This window comes from Pelodiscus sinensis, chromosome 15, assembly GCF_049634645.1.
Source record: "Pelodiscus sinensis isolate JC-2024 chromosome 15, ASM4963464v1, whole genome shotgun sequence".
Lineage (NCBI taxonomy): Eukaryota > Metazoa > Chordata > Testudines > Trionychidae > Pelodiscus > Pelodiscus sinensis.
The window spans coordinates 15919632-15944429 of record NC_134725.1 but is presented as its reverse complement, the minus strand read 5'-3'; the positions used below and the strand labels follow the sequence as shown (position 1 = coordinate 15944429).

The window sequence follows — 24798 nt, the reverse complement described above, 5'->3', positions numbered from 1 at the left end:
TAATTCCTACCATCTGTGAGTTACAGAGACAGTATATAAGCAAATATATGACTGTGTTACTTTTACTTTTCCAGAAATATGTCACTTTTACAGAAATAAGAGCACTATATGATTAAAATTTTAGGCTAGCTGTAGAGTATCTACAGAATGCCTAATTTGCAAAGGTGCTTTTATTGAAGACATCATTGCATTAAGCATTTTGCTTTAGTCTTACATCAGTTTGTCACTTCTGAATCGTTGACTGCAGAGGCCTTTATATAAAATATCTTTCCCATTCTTCATTGTGAATCAGAGCCAAGGCTAAAATGAAAGTATAATGTTGCAATGCAACCTTTAAGTAGAGAGATATCTGGAAAATAAAGCAAATTAACTGCTGTTTCTTGTCACTGACATGGTATGGGTAAAGAGAATTACATTTTGTAATAATAATAAAATCTTTCAAATACCCATTTAAATGTATTGGACAAGGTTAGAAAACCCTCATATCAAAGAATCAAAACCTTTGGATTAAGTTCTCTTCTCACCTGTCACAGGTTGCACCTGGCCTGTATTAGGATGAGCATCCAGATGTGAGTCAGCTCTACACATGCTATTAGGGCTAGATTTTCAGAAGAGCTCAGATATGTAGTCAGGAGCTGACATTTTTTTTGAAAATCTGACCACATGTGACATAGTCAGACCTGAGTGCTTCTGAAAAATACAATTAAATAAACCTTGCCCTAACTGTGAGGGCTGAAAATCCAGTGGTAGATTTCTGTAACACCCCATAGCCTAGCATCACTTTATTTCTTTTCAGCTCCTTCCACTCTTGCCATTTGCTTGTATCATCTAAGCTCCGTGCTGCATCTTAGCAGCCCATCCCATTCTTTCTTCTGACACCAGGACATGTACAGGATTCAATCCTACCAAGGCTAATTTATTCCATACATGTGCAGGAAAAATTTTGTTATGTGCACTGGGGCATGTGCCCATGTGCACCACCAGTAGAAGCACCTGCTGCTGGACATGCTTGCTCTGCTAATCAGCTGAGCAGAATTTCAATCTCCCCTTGGTGGCAGCCCAAGCGCTCAGCTTACGGGGAGCTGACCAAGCCTCGGGCAGTATCAGACAGCTGATGACATTCAGTCATTTGCCTTTTTTTTTTCCCTGACCTCAGACTAGGCTCGTTACCGTGCTCGGACCCTGCCCTGGCTACTTCCCTGGGCTACTGCCCCCCGCCTCTGGGATGGGGGGTTTCAAGCTGTTTTTCATTTGCGGCCCCTTAGCAATGTCCAGTGGAGGTAGGGACCCATTTGGGAATCTGGGACTCCCCGGGGTCTGCAGCCCACGCCCGGCCTTAGGGCTGCGCTTGCTGCCCGGCCCCCTAGCAGGGCGATCTGCCTGGCTGGGCACGTCCCGGACTAGCCCAGTGCCTTCCAGCCAGGGGCTCCGCCGCTCTGTGCGCTCTGATCCTGCAGCCCGACCCGTCTCACCCCCAGGCTGCTGCTCCTGCGATCCTCCCCCACGCGCATACGGCCTTGCCCGCTCTCCCTCCTCCTTTCGGGCAGGGGGCGCGCTCGCCCATTGCGACGCTCTAGCCGCCCGCTGTGGTTTCTCGCTAGCCGCGCCAGGCTCTCCAGGCGATGCTGTGGCCTGCGCTAAAAGAAAACTACAAATCCCAGCAGTCTGCGCGGGGCGACGGTGGCTGAGTCGGGTCAAGTCCCCGCTCGCCTTCGCTTGTGTGGGCCCTGCCCCTGCTGACAGCGATCCCCGGCCTGGCGCAATGGAGGAGCCGGGGGCTTCCGCCAACGCTGCGGCCTCGCCCCTGGCGCTGGTGCCCCTGCAGGCCGACGGGGCGGCCGTGGCCGTGCTGCGAGGAGCGGCCCCGGAGCCCGCCAAGCGGCGCAAGAGGATCCTGGACGAGGAGAGCTACATCGAGGTGAGCGGGCCGCGGGGCGCTCGGGCGGGGGGGGGAGTGGCCGGAGCTTGGGGGGGGGGGCTGGAGTGGCCGGAGCTTGGGGGGGGGGCTGGAGTGGCCGGGGCTTGGGGGGGGGGGGCTGGAGTGGCCGGGGCTTTGCGGGGGGGGGGGCTGGAGTGGCCGGGGCTTTGCGGGGGGGGGGGGGCTGGAGTGGCCGGGGCTGTCGGGAGGGGCGGGCTAGAGTGGCCGGGGCTTTGGGGGGGGGGGCTGGAGTGGCCGGGGCTTTGCGGGGGGGGGGGGGCTGGAGTGGCCGGGGCTTTGCGGGGGGGGGGGGGGCTGGAGTGGCCGGGGCTTTGCGGGGGGGGGGGCTGGAGTGGCCGGGGCTTTGCGGGGGGGGGGGCTGGAGTGGCCGGGGCTGTCGGGGGGGGGGGGGCGGAGTGGCCGGGGCTGTCGGGGGGGGGGGGCGGAGTGGCCGGGGCTGTCGGGGGGGCGGGGCTGGAGTGGCCGGGGCTGTCGGGAGGGGCGCTCTGGAGTGGCCGGGGCTTTGGGGGGGGCTGGAGTGGCCGGGGCTGTCGGGAGGGGCGCTCTGGAGTGGCCGGGGCTTTGGGGGGGGCTGGAGTGGCCGGGGCTGTCGGGAGGGGCGCTCTGGAGTGGCCGGGGCTTTGGGGGGGGCTGGAGTGGCCGGGGCTGTCGGGAGGGGCGGGCTGGAGTGGCCGGGGCTTTGGGGGGGGGGGCTGGAGTGGCTGGGGCTGTTGGGAGGGGCGGGCTGGAGTGGCCGGGGCTTTGGGGGGGGGGCTGGAGTGGCTGGGGCTGTTGGGAGGGGCGGGCTGGAGTGGCCGGGGCTGTCGGGGGTGGGGGGAGAGTGGCTGGGGCTGTGGGGGAGGCTGGAGTGGCTGGGGATTGTCTGGAGGAGGGGGCTGGCCAGTCATGGCGGGGATGGATGGGGGAGGGGTGCTGGGGGGGCTGGCCAGATATGGGAATTAGTTTGCAGGTGGGGGCTGAAGCGGGAAGCCAGGGCAGTTGGAGAGGGATTGGCCCCGCACTGGGGATAGGGTCTGGGCTCAGTGTGGGCAGGGTCCTGTCTCCTCTTTCCTAGGCAGCCCCAGGGTGTGCCCTTTGTGAAGGTGGGAGGGTGCTGACTTAGCAACCCGTGACAGCCCCTGCCGATCAGGCCCCCTTCTGTGGCTCACACCAATGCCCGAGTGGGCCGGGCAAGGGACCCTAAAACACAGCACAGCTGAAGGGCAAAAGTGGCTTCAGACACTCCCGCCCATCTGTGCCACTGTGGCTGGCTTTACACACACACTGTTCTGTGTTTAGAACTGTTATTAACCCTGCGCCTGGGTGACCATAAGGTTCGTCTTTGCTTTCTTCACTCAGCGCAGTCAACTGCTGGAACTCTTTGACAGAGGATGTGGTGAAGGCTAGGACTTTAACAGGGTTCCAAAAAGAGCTAGAGAGATTTAGGGAGGTTAGGTCCATGAATGGCTATTAGCCAGGATGGGTAGGAATGGTGTCCCTAGCCTCTGTTTGTCTGGAAATGGGAGACAGGAGAGGAATCACGTGAGGACTGCCTGTTCTGTTTCCTCCCTCTAAGGCATCTGGTATTGGCCACTGTTGGCAGACAGGACACTGGGCTAGATGAACCTTTGGTCTGACCCCGTGTGGCCGTTCTTATGTTCCTGTCTAAGTTCGGCCCATAGCTCTGCAATTGTTGGGTTTTGCTCCAGAGCTGGCTATGTTTCAGGGATGTATGTAACATGACACCAGTACTGTCCATGTTTATAAATGTTTTTGGCAGAGTGTGTTGGGATTGTTCAACATTAAACTAAGAATACGTTTGCTTTGCAGTTGGAGGTGTGATTAAACTTAAATGTAACTAGTGCAGCTGAAAATGGCAATGGAGACAGACCCTGATTCAGGTTAGCAAGGCAAGTGCTTCCCTGAGGTTCTGGTCTAGGTTATGCCTAGCCTAGATTATGCCCTATGTCTCTGCATCTTTACTGCTATTTTTAGCTAAATGAAAGCAAAGCTAATGTATGTATGTCTACCTAAGATGTGATTATGCCTTTGATTGCAGCGTGGTCATACTCATAGTCTCATGCTAATAGATCTTTTGTGGCCCATTTTAAATGGGGTGGAACCCAACTAGTTCCTTGTGACTAGGTATCTACTTCAGAATGCCTCCGCTGTGTCAGCTGTTAGGTGAGTAAGGGAGTATGGCACTCTTACTGGCCGTCTCAGCAAAGGTGCCAAGGATTGAAGGGTGATGGTGATTAAGCTCTCTCACTCTTAGATGGTCCATCTAAATCAGAGAATCCCCATCTGAGGTGCACATACTTCTTCCCCCCGATGTGCTTCTGATGATATCAGGGGAGACTGAGGACTTGATGGGGCTGCATTGTAGGGCTGAGTCAGCAGGGGTTGTATCTGGAAGGGGGAATGGTGAGCGGTCTGTGTGGGTGGTATCGGATGTTGGGACTGGACTCCCTGCCTGTCTCTCATGTCCATACCACCTGCAGTTACACTCCTCTACTGGGGATACTGGCAGGGAGCCGAGTACTGACCCTCTTGCTGGCCAGAGTTGCCTCCTGATTGTGGCCCCATCCAAGACAAAATGCTCATCCTCTTCTCCTTCTGGACAGAGCTTGCTCAGGGGAAGTGGACAGGGCCATGTTTAAAGGGCTGTGTCCAGCAGGAGGGACAGTACTCATGGGATGCAGTCTTCCATGCTGCTACTGACCTTGCCTCTTCCATGGAGCACACTTTCTTCTCCTGTGGGGGAGAGCAAGGCAGGGAGGGAACTAGATCTTGGAAGCTGAGACTACCCAAGTGCTGCAAGGTGAGTAGAGACTGGGGTCCATGGTTCCCTTTTAAAAAAGGCGGGAAATGCCTGGAGCATAAATCTCCAAAGAAGGACTTGGTAAATAACATTTGGCAACCTCTGCTTTAGATCATGGTCAACCCTGCTGCTGCAGCAGTGTTGAGAAATCCAGCACTGGTACTGTTTGTGCACCTGTGGTATCATGGGTGGATAAATAGGATGTTAGTGTTGCTCATGCATTGCAGTCAATCATGGCTTTCATGGAATCCTAAATCCTTCCTCCCTCTTCCCACTGAACGAAAGTTTCCCTAAACTGATTTTGCTCTTTCTTGCTTGCCAGGTATGCTTAGAATTGTTCCTTCTCTCTCTTTTTTTTTTCTTTCATTTTTTTTAAACTACAGAGTTTGGAGAAGATTATCCAGAGGGATTTCTTTCCTGATGTTGAGAGGTTACGTGCTCAGAAGGAGTACTTGGAAGCTGAAGAAAGTGGTGACTTAGAGAAAATGAGACAAATAGCAATCAAATTTGGCTCTTCATTGGGGAAATCATCCAAGGAGACACCTGCCCCATGTAAGTGCTGGTGGTTAGCTGGATGATTTCATGAGTAGGCTGTTAGTGTGATGTGTGTCATAAAGTAAAAGCTATAAAGCACTGCTGTCTTTTTGTCACTTTGATAGATTGTTTTATGGTAGCAAGGGAAATTGTAGTGTTGCTGAGTGTCTGGGAACCCAACTTGTTTAAGGTCCAGAATGTAGTGCTGTAGCTGCCTTCTGATCATCCTGGGGAAAAGCAGTGATTATTTCTGACTGCACAGGAGTTACTGGATGACAATGGTGTTTTGACAGTGGCTGGTGTCAACTACTTTAGAGGAAGGCTACAAGAAACAATGTAGAGAAGCAGTAAGAAGTTTCTCAGTGGGCTGGTTATTTCATAACTCCCACTTATTAGAGGTTGCTTTGTGCTCTGATACATGAGGTCTTGTGTCTCTTTAGAAACTCCAGGCTGTTTCTTTAATCCAGTGGTCCCCAACCTATAGAGGCTCCCGGGCGCCCGGGGGGCGGGGCCACTCATGCGCCGGGAGCCTGGGGGGCGGAGCCACTAATGCATCGGGCGCCTGGGGGGCGGGGCCACTCATGTGCCGGGCGCCCGGGGGCGGGGATGTCCTTGCACCCGGCGTCGGCATGTGCCCCAGGGCCGGGGCCGCCCGAGTGCCTTGTACCATGGGCCCGGGGCCGATGCTGCCACCGCCCGAGCCGCGCGCCCTCATGTGCCCCGGGGCTGGGGCTGCCCGAGCGCCGTGCACCAGGCGCCGGTGCATATCGCGCGCCTGGGGCCGGCGCCTCCCATGCGCCGGGGGCAGGGCCGGCCCAGCCCAGGTTGTCGGCGGGCGTGCACAAATGCCCTGGTGGGCGCCTTGGCGCCCGCGGGCACCACATTGGGGACCACTGCTTTAATCCTTACTATTATAGCTCTGGGTAGACTTGTTATGTCAAGCCTTCTACTGAGTCCTGCTATGAAGCTTTATTTAATGCAGTGGGATAGCCTCTTAATTGATACACCTTCGTGGAAACAAATGACCTGATTATCAGAGGTTCATGTGGTACTTCTGCTCTATACTGTTACATACCTGTTTTTGTTTCAGGAATTGCTATGAGAGTAAGTCTAGTACAACTTAAAAAAACTAAAAGCATAGAGATCAAAGAAGTGGCATGTAGTGAACAGTAATATGCAATGACAAAATATGCCAGCAAACACCAAGTCCTACTGGAGGCTGCTGTGGAGATGCTTGTAAGCAAGACATAAGTGTTCAGAAATTGTGTGCAACTTATATATATTTTTAGATCTGTTGCACAAAATCTATTCCCTGTTAACTAAAATAACTGGGAAATGAATAAGTGACCATTTATGGGGCTTCTCTTGTGTCTGTCAGGGTTGGGTTTTTTTCCTCTCCTTTTGAGTTTACAGCCAGTCCCTGACTTACGAACGCATTGACTTACGACCATCTGCACTTACGACCAACCTCCCATTTACCTCATTACAGCCAGTCCCCAACTTACAAACTCACCATCTGTACTTATGAACAGCACGGCTGCATGTATTTCCGACTTACAAACAAATCAAGTTACGACCAGGTGTTGGAACGTAACTCGTTTGTAAGTTGGGGACCAGCTGTATTTCCGTCTCTCCTCCAACCTGGTTTAAGTGCTATTTCCCAGGTAAGCATGTAATTCTCATGCTGGGTAATTTACAGGGCTTCCCTGCTGTAAAACTCAGCCACTGGGTGACTTCTTGCTGTGGAATTGGGATGTTGGCTCCCAAAGGGGCAGCTGCTGTGTTGTGGGCAATGCATGTGGTAAAGGGCATGTACCATTTTGAATGTCCCCTTCCCCATGGTATTGGTGTTGCTGTTTGTGCGTGGCAGTTGCTGGCATTGCCCTGAGTGAGAGCTGTCCTGAAACACAAATCATTGCCTGCTTTTGTCATTCATCACATGAAATAAAGAATGCTTAGAATGCAATCTCTTCATGCTCCCTTCCCCCCCGCCCTGACATCAATGGGGAATCTTGTCATTGGTCCCCAGCAGGATTAGGAAATGATTGAGCAGTGGCTGGAAATGACTTACACAGAAATAATTTTATACCCTTCCCTAACTTTCTTTAAAGAGTTTCTCTGTCTTAGTCTCAAACTGTGGGTCACCTGAGACTAATGAGAGCCGGCAGACAAGTCCTCTGAAGACTTGCTTATCCACTAGCAGTAACAGAAGGTGTTCTGCTCTTGGTTTTTGTAACATGCTGGAATTTATTTCTCTGGCACAGATGTTACTCCAGCCACATTTGAAACACCTGAAGTACACCCAGGCTCCTCTTCCTTGTTGAACAAGTCCAAGATTGGGATCAAAACTGCAGAAGAAGGTAGGAAAAGGACTATTTTTTTTTTATTTGGGTTTGCCAGCAGGAGGGGAAATAAAATACTACTGTGTCATCTGATGTTAATCTGTTAAAGTGGCCCCTTCTAATATCTGCACCAAGTGAAACTCCACCACAGGTTGTGTGGTATACGGGCCTGAATTGATCAGTAATGATCACTGATGTGAACCTTCATCGTTTGCCAAGAAAAGGGTTTTTTACCTGTGGGCAAGGTACCAAGAGTAGAGCTGTTCATGTACAGAATAGTAAAGACAAGGGATGTTAAAAACTAGTTGACTATCGGATAAGCATTTGCTTATCGGATAGTCTGTTGACTAGTCAACCAGTTTATTTCCTCCCTCCCCCTTTGCTGCCTCTATGAGGAAAGGGGTACTTCAAAGCAGCAGTGCTGCACAGCTGAGCCTGGGATCAGTTATGTGGTGCTGCCCCTTTGAAGCAGTGTTTCAAAGGGGCAGCCGCCAGCACCACACAACTGATCCATGGCTCATCTGTGCAGCGGCGCTGCCCCTTTAAAATGCCGAAGGGTGGTGGAGCCTGGGGTCAGCTGGGGTCAGTGTGGGAAAATAATTGCATGGGGGATTAATAACCAGGCACCTCTTAATACAGAAAGGGGATTGTGAGCCTCTTCATTAGACTTCTTCCCTCATCTCTCTAGGAGAAGTGGAGAAAGAACAGAATAAGGATGCTCTTCCCAGCCTTGACAGCTTCTTAACCAAACACACCAGCGAAGATAATGCTTCATTTGAGCAGATCATGGAAGTGGCCAAAGAGAAGGAGAAGGCCAGACACTCTTGGTTGTACGAAGCAGAAGAGGAGTTCGCTCAGGTGGGGAAATGGCTCCTGAAAGGCTGAGCTCTTCTGACATAATACTGTGGACAATTGCTGTTGTCTTTTTCATAGCATCATAAGATTGAAAGAGATCTCAGGAGGTCATTGAGTCCAATCCCCTGCTAACAGCATGATCAACCCCAACTAAATCATCCCCTCATCATTTTTAACCAAGTAGGAAGGATATTTTCTTGCTTTTGATGGGGGAGAGGAGACAGTATTAAGTTCCCTTCTATTGCTGAGTCCCACTAGACCTCTGAGATTTGTTTCTTATGTGCTCATATGTGACTGTTGACTTTAACACATCGATGCATCAAGAGCAAAACATTGATTGATTTTGAGTTGTGTGTGTATGAGACACTGGGATCTTGTATAGTGAGCTAAAAAGAACTCTGGAGTTCAGTCCTGGCTCAGCCCCAATTTGCTGTAGCACTGGACAAATCACTAAACTCTTTTGTGCTCCCATTTTTCCTATGTACAGCTTGGGGATAATATTGACATACATCAAGGGTGCTGTGGTTATATATTGTACATAGCTTTGAAAATGCAAAGCACCGTCTAAGTGTTTGTGTTACAAATCTCCTAGAAAGCTGTTGAATGGTTCTTCGTGGAGAAGCTGTTACTGAGGTGGAGGCTCTGTCAGTCTTTCTAGATGGCTGCTTGACATTTAATTTCAGAGATTCGTGAATTTAAGTCTACAAAGACTCTGTAGTAAATGTGTGCTTATTTTTGTAGCCCTGTATACCTCCTGTTCACTCAAAGGGACTGATACTGTCGTGTGGTTCGATTTTTAGATCCAAGGGAAACAAGGACCCTCTAGAGAGGCTTAACCACTTATTTATTGCAAGCTTTAAGCAGTTAATATAGTTGTTTACATTTTACAAGCCTTAAAAACAATTACTGTAAAATTTATAGTATTTAAGGTTTAAATTGTAAAGCAATTAATACAGTGCAAAGCAATGCAAAAGTAATTAATAGAACATTATTATAATACAATAATTAAGCCTAGTTCACTTACACTTCACCTGTATGCTACCTACAGTACTAGGCAGGAGGTTGTGGTTCCTTTGATTCCCATATATCGGAACACTGTGCATGGGAGTCACCAGTGTAAAGGGGTCTATTACTTCTAGTTACAACGAGCGGGACCTATGGGTCAATCCTGCTTATTTCATCCCATTGATTCTTCTTACTAAGCCCATTTTATAGCAAAGCGAGACTTGGTCATTCTAATAATATCTACCAATCAACTGCATATTGTGTAAGATACCTATTATGCCAATATTTGGGGTACATCCAATTAACAGTTCGATGGCTGTATCTGGAATTTTTCGCTCCTCAAAAATGGGAGCAAATTGTACCAAACCAGTACCAAATTGTTTCTAGTTTTCTTGGCCTGGTCTCGTCGTACTATGCAGTCTCTGCCTCCCAAAGCTTCCCCTACCTTGTCTGCATGTTTACGTGCACCAGACTTGAGACAAGCCTAAGGTTTGCTTTGTTAGAGATTCGTACCTTGGACAGGGACAGGGCAAGGCCTGACAAGGCAGACATTGTTTTGGTGAAGGGTGGGCCATCTAGGCTCCCCTACAGATACCAAACTTTAAAAGGCCAACACCAGAGTAGCATTCTCACAATGAAGTGATTGATTCAGCTTGGGTTACAGAAGAGACAGAAATGCAAAAAGCCATTCCAGGAATGATAATTATACCTCTCCCTTTAAACTTCATATCTTATTTTATAGCAGTGGTCTCTGGTCTCTTCAAAGGAAACCAATCTCTGAACTACTCTCCTCTGAAAGACAAAAGAACAAAGAGATGAAAAGTAGAGCTTATTTTCAGTCTAAATAAGAGTGTGAAATTCAGGCTTTGTTTTCAATATGATTCCAGCGACGACTTGAGTATCTGGCGCTTCCCTCAGCAGAGCACCAGGCCTTGGAGAGTGGGAAAGCTGGAGTGGAGACTTGGGAGTACAAGGCTCAGAATTCCCTGATGTATTACCCACCAGGTGAGGCAAATGCTTCCCTTACAAGGCATCAGCAGTAGAAACATGCACTGATTCACCACACAGCACCTGTATTTCACCCTTGCTGTCCACATATCTTGTTTGGGTGCCTGAATTGCTGTTCCTAGGGTAAGATTGCACTTAGCATCTTTTCCTTCCATGAGGTCAGACACGATGTTTCTTTCCAATGTCATTCCTGTCTCACTTTGCCTCTAATGCTATTTTTCACCTGTTGCTTATTATCCATATAAGAATGGCCATACTAGGTCAGACCAAAGGTCCATCTAACCCAGTGTCCTGTCTGCTAACAGTGGCCAATATCATATGCCCCAGAGGGAGGGAACACAACCGGTACTCCTCCCATGATCCCTCCCCCATCACCCATTTCCAGACAAACAGAGGCTAGGGACACCATTCCTACTCATCCTGGCTAATAGCCATTGATGGACCTAACCTCCTTGAATCTATCTAGCTCTTTTTTGAACCCTGTTAAAGTCTTAGCCTTCACCGTATCCTCTGGCAAGGAGTTCCAGTGGTTGACTGTGTGCTCAGTGAAGAAAAACTTCCTTTTGTTTGTTTTAAACCTGCTGCCTATTAATTTCATTTGGTGACCCCTCGTTCTTATATTGTGGGAATAAGTAAATAACTTTTCCTTATTCACTTTTTCCACATGTCATGATTTTATAAATCTCTTTCATATCCCCCTTAGTCTCCTCTTTTCTAAGATGAAAAGTCCAAGTCTCTTTAATTTCTCTTCAGATGGGACCTATTCTAAACCCCTAATCATTTTTGTTACCCTTTTTCTGAACTTTTCCCATGCCAATATATCTTTTTTGAGATGAGGTGACCACATCTGTACACAGTGTTCAAGATGTGGGTGTACCAGGATTTTATGTAGAGGCAATAAGATATCCTCTGTTTTATTGTCTATCCCTTTTTAAATGATTCCTAACATTTTATTTGCTGTTTTGACTGCCTCTGAACACTGAGTGGCTGTTTTCAGAGAACTGTCCATAATGATTTCAAGATCTCTCTCTTGAATAGTTGTAGCTAAATTAGTCCCTGTCATATTGTATATGTAGCTGGGATTATTTTTTTCCAATGTGCATTATTTTACATTTGTCAACGTTAAATTTAATTTGCCATTTTGTTACCTAATCACTTAGGTTGGTGAGATCTTTTTGAAGCTCTTCAGCCTGCTTTGGCCTTAACTATCTTGAGCAGTTTGGTATCATCTGCAGATTTTGCCCCCTCACTATTTACCCCTTTCTCTAGATGATTTATAAATATGTTGAATAGGATGAGTTCCAGGACAGACCTTTGGGGGACCTCACTAAGTTATCTCTCTCCATTTGGAAAACTTACCATTTATTCCTACCCTTTGTTTCCTGTCTTTTAATCCATTATCAGTCCATGAAAGGACCTTCCCTCTTATCCCATGATAACTTATTTTACTTAAGAGCCTTTGGTGAGGGACCTTGTCAAAGGCTTTCTGGAAATCTAAGTATACTATATCCACTGGATTCCCCTTGTCCACATGTTTGTTGACCCCTCTCAAAGAACTCCAGCAGATTAGTCAGGTATGATTTTTCCCTTTACAGAAACCATGTTGACTTTCTTCCAACAAATTATGTTAATATATGTGTCTGACAATTTTATTCTTTACTATAGTTTCAACCAATTTTCCCGATACTGACATTAGACTTGCCAGTCTGTAATTGCCAGAATTATCTCTCGAGCCTTTTTTGGCATCATATTATCTTCCAGTCATTAGGTACGGAAGCTGATTTGAAGGCTAGGTTACAAACAACAGTTAATAGTTCCACAATTTCCCACTTAAGTTATTTCAGAACTCTTGGGTGAATGCCATCTGGTCCCGGTGACTTGTTACTGTTATGTTTGTTCCAAAACCTTCTCTAATGACACCTCAGTCTAGGACAATTTCTCAGATTTGTCTCCTAAAAAGAATGGCTCAGGTTTGGGAATCTCCCCAATATCCTCAGTCGTGAAGACTGAAGGAAAGAATTTATTTAGCTTCTCCACAATGACTTTATCATCTTTGAGTGCTCCTTTAGCATCTTGATCATCCAAGAGCCCCATTGATTTTTTAGCAGGCTTCCTGCTTCTGATGTACTTAAAAACATTTTGCTATTACTTTTTGAGTGTTTGGCTAGCTGTTCTTTAAACTCCTTTTTGGCTTTTTTAATGATATTTTACACTTAATCTGGCAAAGTTTATGCTCCTTTCTATTTTTCTCACTAGGATTTGACTTCCACTTTTTAAAAGGTATCTTTTTATCTGTCACTGCTTTTTACTTGGTTGTTAAGCTATGGTGGCAGTTTTTGGGTTCTCTTACTGTGTTTTTTAATTTGGAGTATACATTGCAGTGGCATTTGTTTTTGGAGTCATAGTTTCTCCCTATTGGGTTTGTCTTGTTAATGAGTGTATTCAGTTTCCCTCTTTCCTCCTATGATGCAGTTCAACTCTGTATATGTGGGTTTTGCTGGTCTCTTGGCTGCCGTATTGAAGGCAATGAGATCTTTTAACAAACCCACACTGAGGCTAGATACCTTTTCTGCTGAAGGTACAATAAACAACCTTTATGTGAAATGCGGAAACTCTTGTGTGTGTTTCCTGCTTTTCTAATGTAGCTTGATTTGTCTTTGCTTTTCAGATAGTAAGGTAGACACGTGCATTAATGTAAACTTTATTTTAAATCGGCAGAAATGGCAAAATATATTTGCCTCTGTAATTGCTGAAATGTGTACTGAGATGATGTGTGGGTTTGGCAGCCTTATGCCAGCCTGCCCTCTAGTGGGAACTCAGCCCTTTTCTTGATCCCTTGGCTGCCTTTTCAGGTGTGCCTGATGAGGATGATGTGTTTAAGAAGCCTCGAGAAGTTGTGCATAGGAACACCCGCTTTCTGAAAGATCCATTCAGTCAAGCACTGAGTAAATCCCAGCTGCAGCAGGCAGCAGCCCTCAATGCCCAGGTTAGTTTACAGACAAGTCATTAATTGTGAATGAAACACCCTTTATTGGGTGAGATGCAGAATGTGAGAACTGAATGCATTTAATTGGATGAGAACTGAATGTGCCTAATTGAATGCTTTCTCCAAGTGTACCTGACTGATCCCAGCTTTTCTGTTCTAGTACAAACAGGGCAAAGTAGGGCCAGATGGGAAAGAGCTGATCCCCCAGGAGTCTCCAAAAGTGAATGGCTATGGATTTGTGGCCACCCCCTCTCCTGCCCCTGGTAAGAAGAGACTGTTTTTGCTCTAATGTAAAAGCAAAGTAGTTAGCAGTGCTGTCCTGTTCCACTGACCTTTCTGTATCCATGTTTCTGTAATCATGCAGGCTTGACTTCCACTTTATAGATCTGCTGAGGCAATGGTTCTCGTGGGTATAGTATGTGGTGGCTTAGTTCTCTGTTCCATCTCAGTCTCAGGACAGAAATCATGCTGGGCTCGGGAGCATCTGAGAGCTGTATGCTGCTTCACTGTACTCAGGTTGAATGGACTAGATTGTCCTAGGAAGGACTCTAGCTCTGGGCTGGGACAGAGGAATTTGTAGTGTGGGGGGGCTCTAGGCTCAGCCTGGAGTACAAGAATGGGTGAAAAGAGCAAGTTTTGGGAGAGAGTCTGGATGGGGCTCTGGACTGGGACTGGGGTGCAGGGTGAGGGGTCTGGAAGGCAGTTTGGATTAGGGATGTTAAAAAGCTTCCCCCCCCCCCCCTTCTTACTTTTTTTTGTAAACATGTAACTGCTGAATTTTTACACATTTACCCACAGGAGAGGAAGTGGCTCCTGCAGAGCTGACTGCCCCTCCCCCATGCTGTTGCTGCCTCGAAACAGAGGCAGCAGCTTGTGGGGAACAGGCTGGAGCCGGTGCTCACAGGGAGCTGGCTTCTAAGCTGGCTGTCCGTGCACACTAGCTCTCGTGGAGCTGCCTCCTCTCCATCACTGCAGGTGAGATTATACAATCAGGTGAGATTGTAGTGTCTCGTGATCAGTAGTGTAGAACACCACAGAGAGATTCAGGAGGATGCAAATGATGTTTCTGTCCCCTAGCCGCTGACAGAAGGAGATCATCCTGCAGTGCCAATTGTGTATCTTGGTGAGAATACAGCAAAGGCGCACAGAACTAGAGATAAATGTGTCTGTTTTAAAACAGCTGGCATGTTTCCCTAGACACTGTGTGTTCTTGTGGGGGCGAGAAGACTTTGTGTGCTCCTATGCTCCCAGGCCCTGATTGGCCTGTGGGGTTGGGGAGTGGCAGGGTGGCCATGGGCCAGATCCAGCCTATGGAGAGCTTTTTGCCCACCCCTGCTCTAAGTGCTGCAAAGAGCTCAGCTCTGAGGCAGGTTGTAGGTGGTCTGGATTAATGGCACAGTTTGCCACCCTGGATAGGCTCCTGGGAAGGGATTTGGCAGTTTCAGTGGAGGCTGCTAGGAAAGTTCTTTAAGCCAGTAATGCAGCTTCAGCATAGGCTTTGAGAATTTGTTACGTTCCATTCTGTCTGAATCAGACTTTGTTTTTTGCTGTTCATGCAGGTTGCTGGGCAACCAAATAAATGTGTGTGACAGCAAGGAAGGGACTGTTTGAGGACCAGTGTGTCAGTGACTGAGGCTAGTTCAGGATGGTAACAAGCTACCAGTTCAGCTTTCTATCTTCTCCAAAAGACAGCCCCTGTACCAGTATTGATCCACAAACAACGCACTGGGCTTTTGTGCCATTCTGACCCAAACCAATTTTCCATGATTCACAATGTGTTGCAAACTCCTATTCATTTTGCAATCCATTATTACCACTCCCAGTCATCTTCGGCCCTTCGGCTTTCTCTCCCACCCTTCAAATAGATCTGTACCATGGAGGTTATAGAACAACCTCTCTGGTACTTAATCAGAATCTAATAGGCTCTGTTTTTGTTGGGTGCTCACTGATTTTATGCTGACCTTTCTGCAGTCATTATTTGTACTGAAGACTGGGAATTCTTGCATCCTTTCCAGCACCTGATAAAGCATGCCACTGGCTTCCCCAGGGCAGATCCTTCCCATGGAATAAATTTTCTCTATATCAGAAATACGCTAGGTAGAAGATCCCATTGTTCATCCTAATAAGCCAGTTACCAGATCAGGCTCTGGGAAATTAACCTCCAGCTCTAGCTATTGTTAAAGGGTACTGTCTTTCATGTAGTGAGTGTGATGGTCTCTGTGGTGATGGCTACTCCATTGGGTAACCAGTGATTTATGCTGTTTCATAATCAGCTTCAGTTTACTATGGTGGGCAGAGAGCCTGTGCTCTGGGTGTTGCTGTCTCTACAAATGTCTTGCCTCACTAACCGACACTTCTTTACTTGTTGCTAGGTGTGACCGATTCTCCTCTTATGACATGGGGCGAGATTGAGAGCACCCCCCTGCGAATAGATGGGTCAGAAACTCCGTATGTGGACAGGACACCTGGACCAGCTTTCAAGGTATTTCAGAATTCAGCACTCTCATCTTTTGGGGAATGGATTGCAGTGACATGGCAGCAGAGGAGCCACTCATATTTATTATTGTAGGAGCTATGGCTTGTCTGTGGCACTGGTTACCTAGGCTCTGTGGGTAGAGTTTAACTGGATGAAATGCTGTGGCCATGAGTCACCTACTGCTTATGGCCCAACCCAGGCATCCTGAAGTTGGGGTTGAATATTCTAGAAGTCTGGAGAAGAGGAGAGTGTCTCGTTTTGTGACTTGATGAATAACTAGATCGAGAGCCTTAAACTTTCCCTGCTGGGGAGCTTCCTTCCAGCTTGGTTTTCCTGGCCTGTCACCACTAGCTGAGACTTCTGTGTCCTGGGAAGATTAGGGAGGTGGCAGGTTGGCTCTACAATTTGCATTGGGCCTCAGATGCCGGATGTCTCCCTTTCCTTTCCTGGAGACAATGAGCATCTTTGGGTGAGATTCCTGAAGTAGAAAAATTCTACTGTTGCTAACTGTTGGCCATACAGTTGATTGGTTTCCCCTAGAAATTAGCTCTCCTCCCCGATCATTGTTATGGGGCTGAAGGCTGACCTATGTAAGACCAAGTGATGCAATCAGGGGAGACAGCTGGAAGACATTCTAGAGTTCAGCAGGATCTCCAAGCTGAAGGTAAATATCTTCAGTTGCTTCTGTCTGTCCAGGTAGTGCCAAAGCCAGTGCCCCTCCCACCCATAATCTAGACCCCTATGGGTTGGACTCTAGCTATGAATGTGCCTAGTTAGCAGCCTGGAGGCTGAACTGGTTTGGTGTGTTTACAGATCCTGGAGCCTGGGCGCAGAGAGCGGTTAGGACTCAAGATGGCCAATGAGGCAGCTGCTAAAAACCGAGCAAAGAAACAGGAAGCATTAAGAAGAGTCACGGAAAACTTGGCTAGGTGAGACTTCTCCATAGGAAATTGTCCCCTGCAACAGGGGAGAAAAGAAAGTTATTTCTTGTAAGAGATAATCCAGCATGCATAGAACAAAGGCATTTGGGTGAGGTGAGAGCAAGGAGCAAAAATGGATGTGCGATGCTGGGAAGAGATTTTATTTGTGAATAAGCTCTGCTCCCTGGACAAGGCTGTTAGCTGTTCTGCTTGCTTTTGCCCCTATTGGCAGTATGGTGGAGAGGGAAGAGTTTTGTGAACTCCCTGCCAGGCCAAACTGCCCCCATTATAGGAAGAGAAGTGCCCCCAACTGATCATAAATGGCAGAAGTTCCAGGGCTAGGTTATTTGGGGTGAGGACTTGATGGACACAAAGAAAAGGAAAGGGAGCATTGCTTCTATAGAGGGTTTGGACTGTGGGGGGCTCCTGGCATTAATCAGCAAGAGAAACAGTGGGGCTGAGGTTTAATCACACAGCCATTGGCAGGAGGGATCAGGCATCGCTGCTGGAAGAACAGAATGGTCAAGTTGTGTCCTAAGCTGTACTCTTAGTGGTTCCAGTAATGCAGGAGTGGAAGGAGAAGGGAGCATGTGAGTCAGTTTGCGGAACCCAAGAGAGGTTCTGCGGTTATTCAGCACTCTGTATGCATTCTGATGTACAGCATCACTTTGATTTTAAAAAAGCCCTTTGTATTCTTTTAAACTACTCTGCTTCTGTTGCAGCCTCACTCCAAAAGGACTGAGTCCAGCTATGTCACCAGCCTTACAACGACTAGTAAACAGGACTGCGAGCAAATATACTGATAAAGCACTGCGAGCCAGTTATACCCCTTCTCCAGCACACCCCGGAACTCCTGGGTATAAGACCCCAGTAGGTGGGTCACAGACACCCACTAGCACCCCACCTCCTAGGACTGTTTCTCAGACTCCAGTAACCCAAGATCCCACTTCAATCACAGACAACCTGCTGCAGCTCCCTAAAAGACGAAAGGCATCTGATTTCTTCTAAATACCCCCTTTACCAGCAGGAGCTGCAACATTAGCTCTGCAGGGCTGTGTGTAAGCTGAGGGCAGTATACGCTTCCAGGAGAAAGGACATTTGCTTAAAGCTGCTAGAACATGGTCTAGCAGTTGCTGGATTTGGGACCATTTCTGCCCTTGAATAGTGCATAGTTCCCACATTTGACATGCCATTACTAGAACAAGAGTGGAGCAGCTTACAACTTGTATTTTGGAAGCAGAATATTTACTATTGTGGTATAATTTCTCTTAGTACCATGGAGGTGTGTGGCACAGAATCACTAGGGGACAAGGATGTTTCCAGAAATAACTTAAACTGCTTGGACTTTTGGGAAATAGGACGAAATGTTTGGGATATTTTTTGTAATTTTCCTTGGTTTTTTAAAAAGTGTGATCCTGCATTTGAGTGCCTCTTTCTGTACAGATGTGTCTATTTATAAAGTGTAGTCAGCCTTTGTACTAAGGCCTGAACCAAGGTGTGAAACTTTCTTGCTTCTAGCTTTGCTGTCCACTGAAATGTGCAGTTCTGCTGAGTAAGGAAGAGAGGTAGAATAAGTATCTGTATTCTTTCTTCTTCCCACCCTGATTCTGGATAGAAAAAAACATGGTCCGAAATGCCAAAAACCTTGACTTTAATTGGCACCTACTTCAATTATACTCTTTGGTGCCAAACAAGTCCTATGGGGAGCATTAATCCTTTGAGGACACGGGAGAAGCCTTCAGTGCACACATTTTCTCTTAGTCTGCCCTCCTCTGTTCAGAAATCTGGTGAGTATTTTTGCTCTGCAGTAAGCACAGTAATAGGTCTGTATGGGGTGCACATCTGAAATATCCAGCCAGCTGTGTTCCGAAAATGTAATAAGGAACATGGTAAATCCAGGCAGAAAAAAACAAGTCATCACTGTTTGAACTGAAACACACATGCCTTTGCCAATGTTGCTCTGACATTTACTAAGTGACTGCATTCAGTGTCACTGTCCCAGGTTGACCTCTATTGCTCTGACATTACCATTCAAATATAGGGGCTTTTTTCTTTTAAGAGGGGGAGAGAGGTCAGTTCAAAGTGGAAGGTCAGCAGCGTTTGTAGTTTCCTGTGCAAGAAATGCTGCTTGCTGCCTCTGATTACAAGGAATGCATCACTGTCTTTTTTTTGCTCTTAAATATAATCATTGTAAATAGCTCTGCCACCTTGACCATCTGATGTGAGTTAGGGAGACAGCAGCATAGATCTGTATGATCCTGAACTTCAGCAGCCAACCTCTCATTGACTTCATTGGCCAATGGCTCAGGACATGTTTGAATTGGAAAGATCATTTGGCTTTTCTAAGGCCAATCTCTCTTTTTAACGGCAGAATTTTCTTACAAGCTGGAATGTCTCTGAGCTCCTGACATTCACTTTAGTCAGTTGCATTTTCTGCCTCACTCTGCTTGGCAGCAAAAAGTCAGCCTGACACCGGATAGCCACATTGGAAACAAGAGCTGAGCAGATGCCTTAGCCTGACTCGCTTGTGGAAAGAGTGGAAGTAAGGGTGGGAGATGTTCCTAGAAACCACAGGAAATTGTTGTTCTTAAGGTTACAATTTGGGGTTTGAAACATCTAATGAATGGAAGCTCCTTCTGGTGAAGGGGTAGGTCATATGCTATTAATTTTGGAAAACGTGGCCTTTCACTTACTTACTAAATATTTCTGTTGAGCTGTTGTGGTCGTGAAAAGAGCTTGCCAAAAGCAAACAAAGTATCACCTTTCCCCCTCCACAGTCAGCTCAGTGTTGCTGCTGCTACCCCTGGCACTGCCCTGTAGCAGCAGAGTGACATTAAGAGTGAAGTCAATTTCACAGCTGCTGCTGTTCAAAATGCTCTGGTGACAGTGCTAGGGAAGACTCTTAGGGGCAGCAGGAGAGCTAGAGTGAGGGGCGGGAAAGAGACATAAAAAGTTGATCTTATCTCTCGTTTTCTCTGGCTCCTTCAGCAGCTTGGAGAAGGGATGTGGAGTAATGGAGATACACCTCCTCTGGATCCCCAGCAACTCCTCCCAGCTGCTAGAGGGCAGTGGTACTTCAGGGTGATTAGACACCTAGCACATGAAGGGGGAGATAATGGATAGAGCCTATAACAGTGCCCTTGAAGTGAAGCTCACAGTAACTGACAGCATCTTCCCACTATGCAGGCTCTGCAAAGGGGCTGGGGGATTGAGTCCTGGAACTCACTGCTATGCCCCTCTCCTAATCACTGTTGTAGCTGCTGATGGTTTGTGGCCTGGTCCTTCCCTCTTCCCCCAGCCCTGCTTCTAAATTAAAAACATTTAGCTCACTCATTTGTTGTAACCAATCATTTTGCTTTTTCCAAAAATGACAGGGTTTTTAATAATATCCCGTAGGCAGGGATTAGTGTAGGGAAATTACTACAGTATATGCAAACCTACTGTTAAAAACTAAACTACGTACTGTTAAGAGTTAGTGGTGTGGTTACAAAGCTGTCCTAGTGGGAGTGGGCAGTATGTTCTTTTTCTAGGAGGTTAATGACCACCATGTCGAGTGTGGCTTTTGTAAACCTACTTGAAGCTATTTGTAATCCCCCCCCCCTTCCGTGGATAGGGGGACTCAGTAGTTACCCTTTCAGGGGTGGTGGTAACCAGAACTTGATTTGCCCCTTGCAATACTCAGGAAAAAGCTAACATTGTTCCAGATCTGTCTCCCAGCTGAGATTGACAAAACTGTTAAGGCTGGTTATTCCTAAACTGACAAATGTAACACTAGAAAGTTCTATAAAATGGGACAGTTCAGTGGGACACTGTCACTTGAAATTTGGGCAGCTTGAAAAAAGAATCCAAAGTTGTTTCACACTCTACAATTGCCCCAGAGACCTGCTAGTCAATGTATGGCTTTACAATCACATTAAAAATGTTCCCATTTCCTCTGTGAATTAATCCAGTACCTGCTTTGAGTTCCACACAAACAACAGGAGACATAGCCAAGCACAGTGTGGTCCAATTTGCAAAGTAAAGTTTTGAAGTGAGGCAAATCTAGAGTTACAGTAGTCTCAGGTGCTATGTCTACCAGCAGGCATGTTTCCAGGCTGAACTGTGCTTTTTAAGGTAATAGTGTTCCGTTTGCTGAATTTTAAAACAATAACAGTTCCCTGCTGTTAGAATATGACAAATCTAGAAGTCTCAATAGTGGAGTTTGCCTTGTCCCTGCGGGCAAGCATATCTGCACTTGTAATAAATTGCATATCCATGCTTCATTTACACTGTGATATGGTTTAGCAAAATCCATTACTCTGCATCAGAAAATGAGGAAAAATGCCAAATCTGCTCTTGGGATGCTGCAGAATTGAATAATTGGTAAATCTTACTGTGGTACGAAATTGTCACTGCAAATGCAAAACCAATGTGGTACTGGAATATGAAAGGAATTGGAAACAAGGATTATTTTTCTATGCACATAACAGAATGGGTTTGGAGAGGGCTTACTGTCATTGTGTTAATGCCCAAAGGTAAAAGGGGCATGAGATTGTGATGAAACATTGTTCAAAAGAAGGCTTAACTCAGCACAGCACTTGCAACATTCAGCAGTGGGGAGCTGTGGAAAAAGGCCTTATGTGAACTGGGCATACAGTCTATTAGATTTTCCAAGCTACCTATCTCCTTATTTAACCTTTCAATTCAGCAACATGATTACCAAGTTAGAAGAGAATTTAATAGAATTGCTATAAAATAATTGATTGCTATGAATGGACTTTACTTTCTCCTGTTCTGGGCTCTTGTTTTCCAAAACTAGCTTCACAGTCTTATTCATGTGCCGAAGCCATGCAGGCAACTCTTGCAGGTGGCTGCTCTTTAATCATCACTGTTTCTGATCTCTGTTCTTTGCATTTGATCTGCAAGATCATTAACTTCCGCTTGCTCCTCTTCAGGAATGGCATCCTCTGCTTCCGGTACCGCCTCCAATTTGGGCACTGCTTTAAACTCAGTTTTGTAATCTGGTCTCTCGGGCTTAGCTTCCCCAATGGGGTCTATTTCCGGTTTGTGCTCTGACTTCACCTTGCCAAGATTCCGAGAACACTCTCCTTCTTTTACAAATGAAGTTGCTGAAGGAACTCTGGATTTTGCAGTCTGCATCCAAATATGATTTAAAATCTCATCTATGGTCAACCTCCGAGCTACGTCCGGCTGCAGCATGCGGTAAATAAGATCTTTGCATTCAACTGTCAAATTTTTAGACTTGGGAAAGTGCACTCTGTGTTCTTTCTGAATCTTTAGCATTTTTCTAATGTTTGAGTCATCATATGGCATTGACCCACAAACCATAATGTACAAAATTACACCCAGACTCCATATATCATAAATCTTAGGCTGATAGGGAATGCCTTGTAACACTTCAGGGGCTGCATATGCAGCAGAACCACAGAAGGTTTTACTGAGAATAACTTTGCCATTTTCATCTCGAGTCAGTCGTCTGGAAAAGCCAAAATCTGACAGTTTGATACTAAAGTCTTTGTCTAGAAGGAGGTTCTCACATTTCAAGTCCCTGTGGACAATATCCAAATCATGGCAGTACTTGATGGCAGAAGACAACTGGCGAAACATCTTGCGAGCTAGCTCCTCAGAGATGGCCCCTTTGCTCTTGATGAACTCCAGTAAGTCTCCTTTTGTACCCAGCTCCATCACAATGTAGACTTTGCCATCAGAGGTCTCAAAAATCTCATAGGTCTTGACCACGGAGCAGTGATTGACTTTGGCCAAAATCTCTATTTCTCTTGGGAGAAATCTTTCCAGGAAGTCCCGAGGAGCTTTTTTCCGGTCTATGATTTTTACTGCTACATCGAATTTCAGTCGATCAGAGTAGGCAGATTTCACTTTAGCATAAGACCCTTCTCCCAGATTTCCTCCCATGATGTAGCCTCTTTTTTTAAGGACTGCAGCATCATCCATGGTGCCAGAGGCAACGAGTGATTCATAAGTTGAAGTTGACTGTGCATCACGTATGCCAGAAGCCTGTTGTTATATGTTCCATAGTGGCCATCTGAAATGCTCTGCTTTTCTTGAGTTGGATGATGTAGAATCTTCAGCATTGTTTAATGTATGATGTGGGGCTGTGATGTCACAAAGCACAGCTGCTGTTACTAGGGGTTAGTGAATTAAAATGCCTTTTTCAGTCTTACTGTAAAGCCTCTGGTGGTTGCCAAGAATCAAGTCAACATTCCAGTACATCATCTACAACAGCAGTTACCTTGTTTGTATTGTAGCATGGTAAAATGCTTGTTCTGTTCACACTCACAAGAGCAGAAGAGGAGTAATTGAAGTATTTTTCCATTCTTTGACCATGGAAGGTATTTGATTCCTGTGGTTTGATCTTTATATGCTGCTTACTCCATTCTGTATTTTTGATAATAGCATGTCTAAGAGAATTGATTACTTTCAATTATAGAATACTTTTTGTGTGACTTGTGAAAGTAAAATCAATACAAAGGGAAGCTATAGAATAACATGCGCACACAAACACACACATTCAGAGTTCTAGGGTACAGCTTCCTCTTTAATAACATTTCTAAAACTGGATAAAGATTTAAGAGGAGATAAAATGAGGCAGGAAATATTTATAATATTGCTTCTAAAATGCATTCTGGTTGCTGTAGCATAAAAACTAATAAAATCACCTGTTCAGAAAATACTCTAAAACCTTTTCTAAAATAAGTATAGCATAGCCAAGAGGAATTAAATATTCAACATCTTGAAGCTTTGGGCCGTTGAAATTTAATAAATTAGAACAATCTTTACTTTGTTACTACTATTGCTCTTAAATGTTCAGTTTTGATAATCTGATTAGCCAGGGACCATTTTCGCTGTTTTGTTTTGTTTTTTGTTTGTTTTTTGCATTTTACTCTATTAGGGCAATCCGAGCTCAATGCATTAATTGCATTATCTGGCATTTATGGAGCTCAGTGTTTTTAGTGTCCAGAACCGCAGCAGAATGTTGAAATTACAAAATAAATCTTTATCATAGAAGCTACATTGTTTGTGTTATATATGCTTTCACATCTTTTTATATAGGACTTTTCTGGGATTTATTAATTCCATTGTGGGATGGTTATTTTTAGCAATTTTAGTTTTGTCGATAAATTGGGGCTTTCTCTTACCATATGCATAAGAACATAAGAACGGCCGTACTGGGTCAGACCAAAGGTCCATCTAGCCCAGTATCCTGTCTACCGACAGTGGCCAGCACCAGGTACCCCAGAGAGGGTTGACCGAAGACCATGATCAAGCGATTTGTCTCCTGCCATCCCTCTCCAGCCTCTGACAGAGGCCAAGGACACCATTTTATCCCCTGGCTAATAGCCTTTTATGGACCTAACCTCCATGAATTTATCCAGCTTCTCTTTAAACTCTATTATAGTCCTAGCCTTCACCTCCTCCTCTGGCAAGGAGTTCCACAGGTTGACAACATGCTGTGTGAAGAAGAACTTCCTTTTATTAGTTTTAAACCTGCTACCCATTAATTTCATTTGGTGTCCTCTAGTTCTTCTATTATGAGAACTAATAAATAACTTTTCTTTATCCGCCCTCTCCACACCACTCATGATTTTATATACCTCTATCATATCCCCCCTCAGTCTCCTCTTTTCTAAACTGAAAAGTCCCAGTCTCTTTAGCCTCTCCTCATATGGGACCCGTTCCAAACCCCTAATCATTTTAGTTGCCCTTTTCTGAACCCTTTCCAAGGCCAAAATATCTTTTTTGAGGTGAGGAGACCACATCTGTACACAGTATTCAAGATGTGGGCGTACCATAGTTTTATACAGGGGCAGTAAGATGTTCTGGGTCTTATTTTCTATCCCTTTCCTAATAATTCCTAGCATCTTATTTGCCTTTTTGACCGCCCCTGCACACTGTGGAAGTTTTCAGAGAACTG

The 24798-nt window shown here is 46.1% G+C and overlaps 2 protein-coding genes across 2 annotated transcripts; one reads left to right on the top strand and one right to left on the bottom strand.

The window, feature by feature from the left end:
- The first annotated feature begins 1668 nt into the window (after positions 1-1668).
- Positions 1669-23895, top strand: ESS2 (ess-2 spliceosome associated protein). Its single transcript, XM_075898234.1, has 10 exons — positions 1669-1918; positions 5123-5291; positions 7538-7633; positions 8304-8473; positions 10363-10480; positions 13336-13469; positions 13630-13732; positions 15842-15951; positions 16759-16874; positions 17588-23895. The coding sequence occupies exons 1-10, from the start codon at positions 1763-1765 to the stop codon at positions 17871-17873; spliced, it is 1458 nt and encodes a 485-aa protein (XP_075754349.1). The 5' UTR covers positions 1669-1762; the 3' UTR covers positions 17874-23895.
- LOC102457750 (testis-specific serine/threonine-protein kinase 2) lies at positions 21723-22817 on the bottom strand. Its single transcript, XM_075898235.1, has one exon. It carries the CDS (start codon positions 22815-22817, stop codon positions 21723-21725), a length of 1095 nt encoding a protein of 364 aa, XP_075754350.1.
- Positions 23896-24798: the final 903 nt, after the last annotated feature.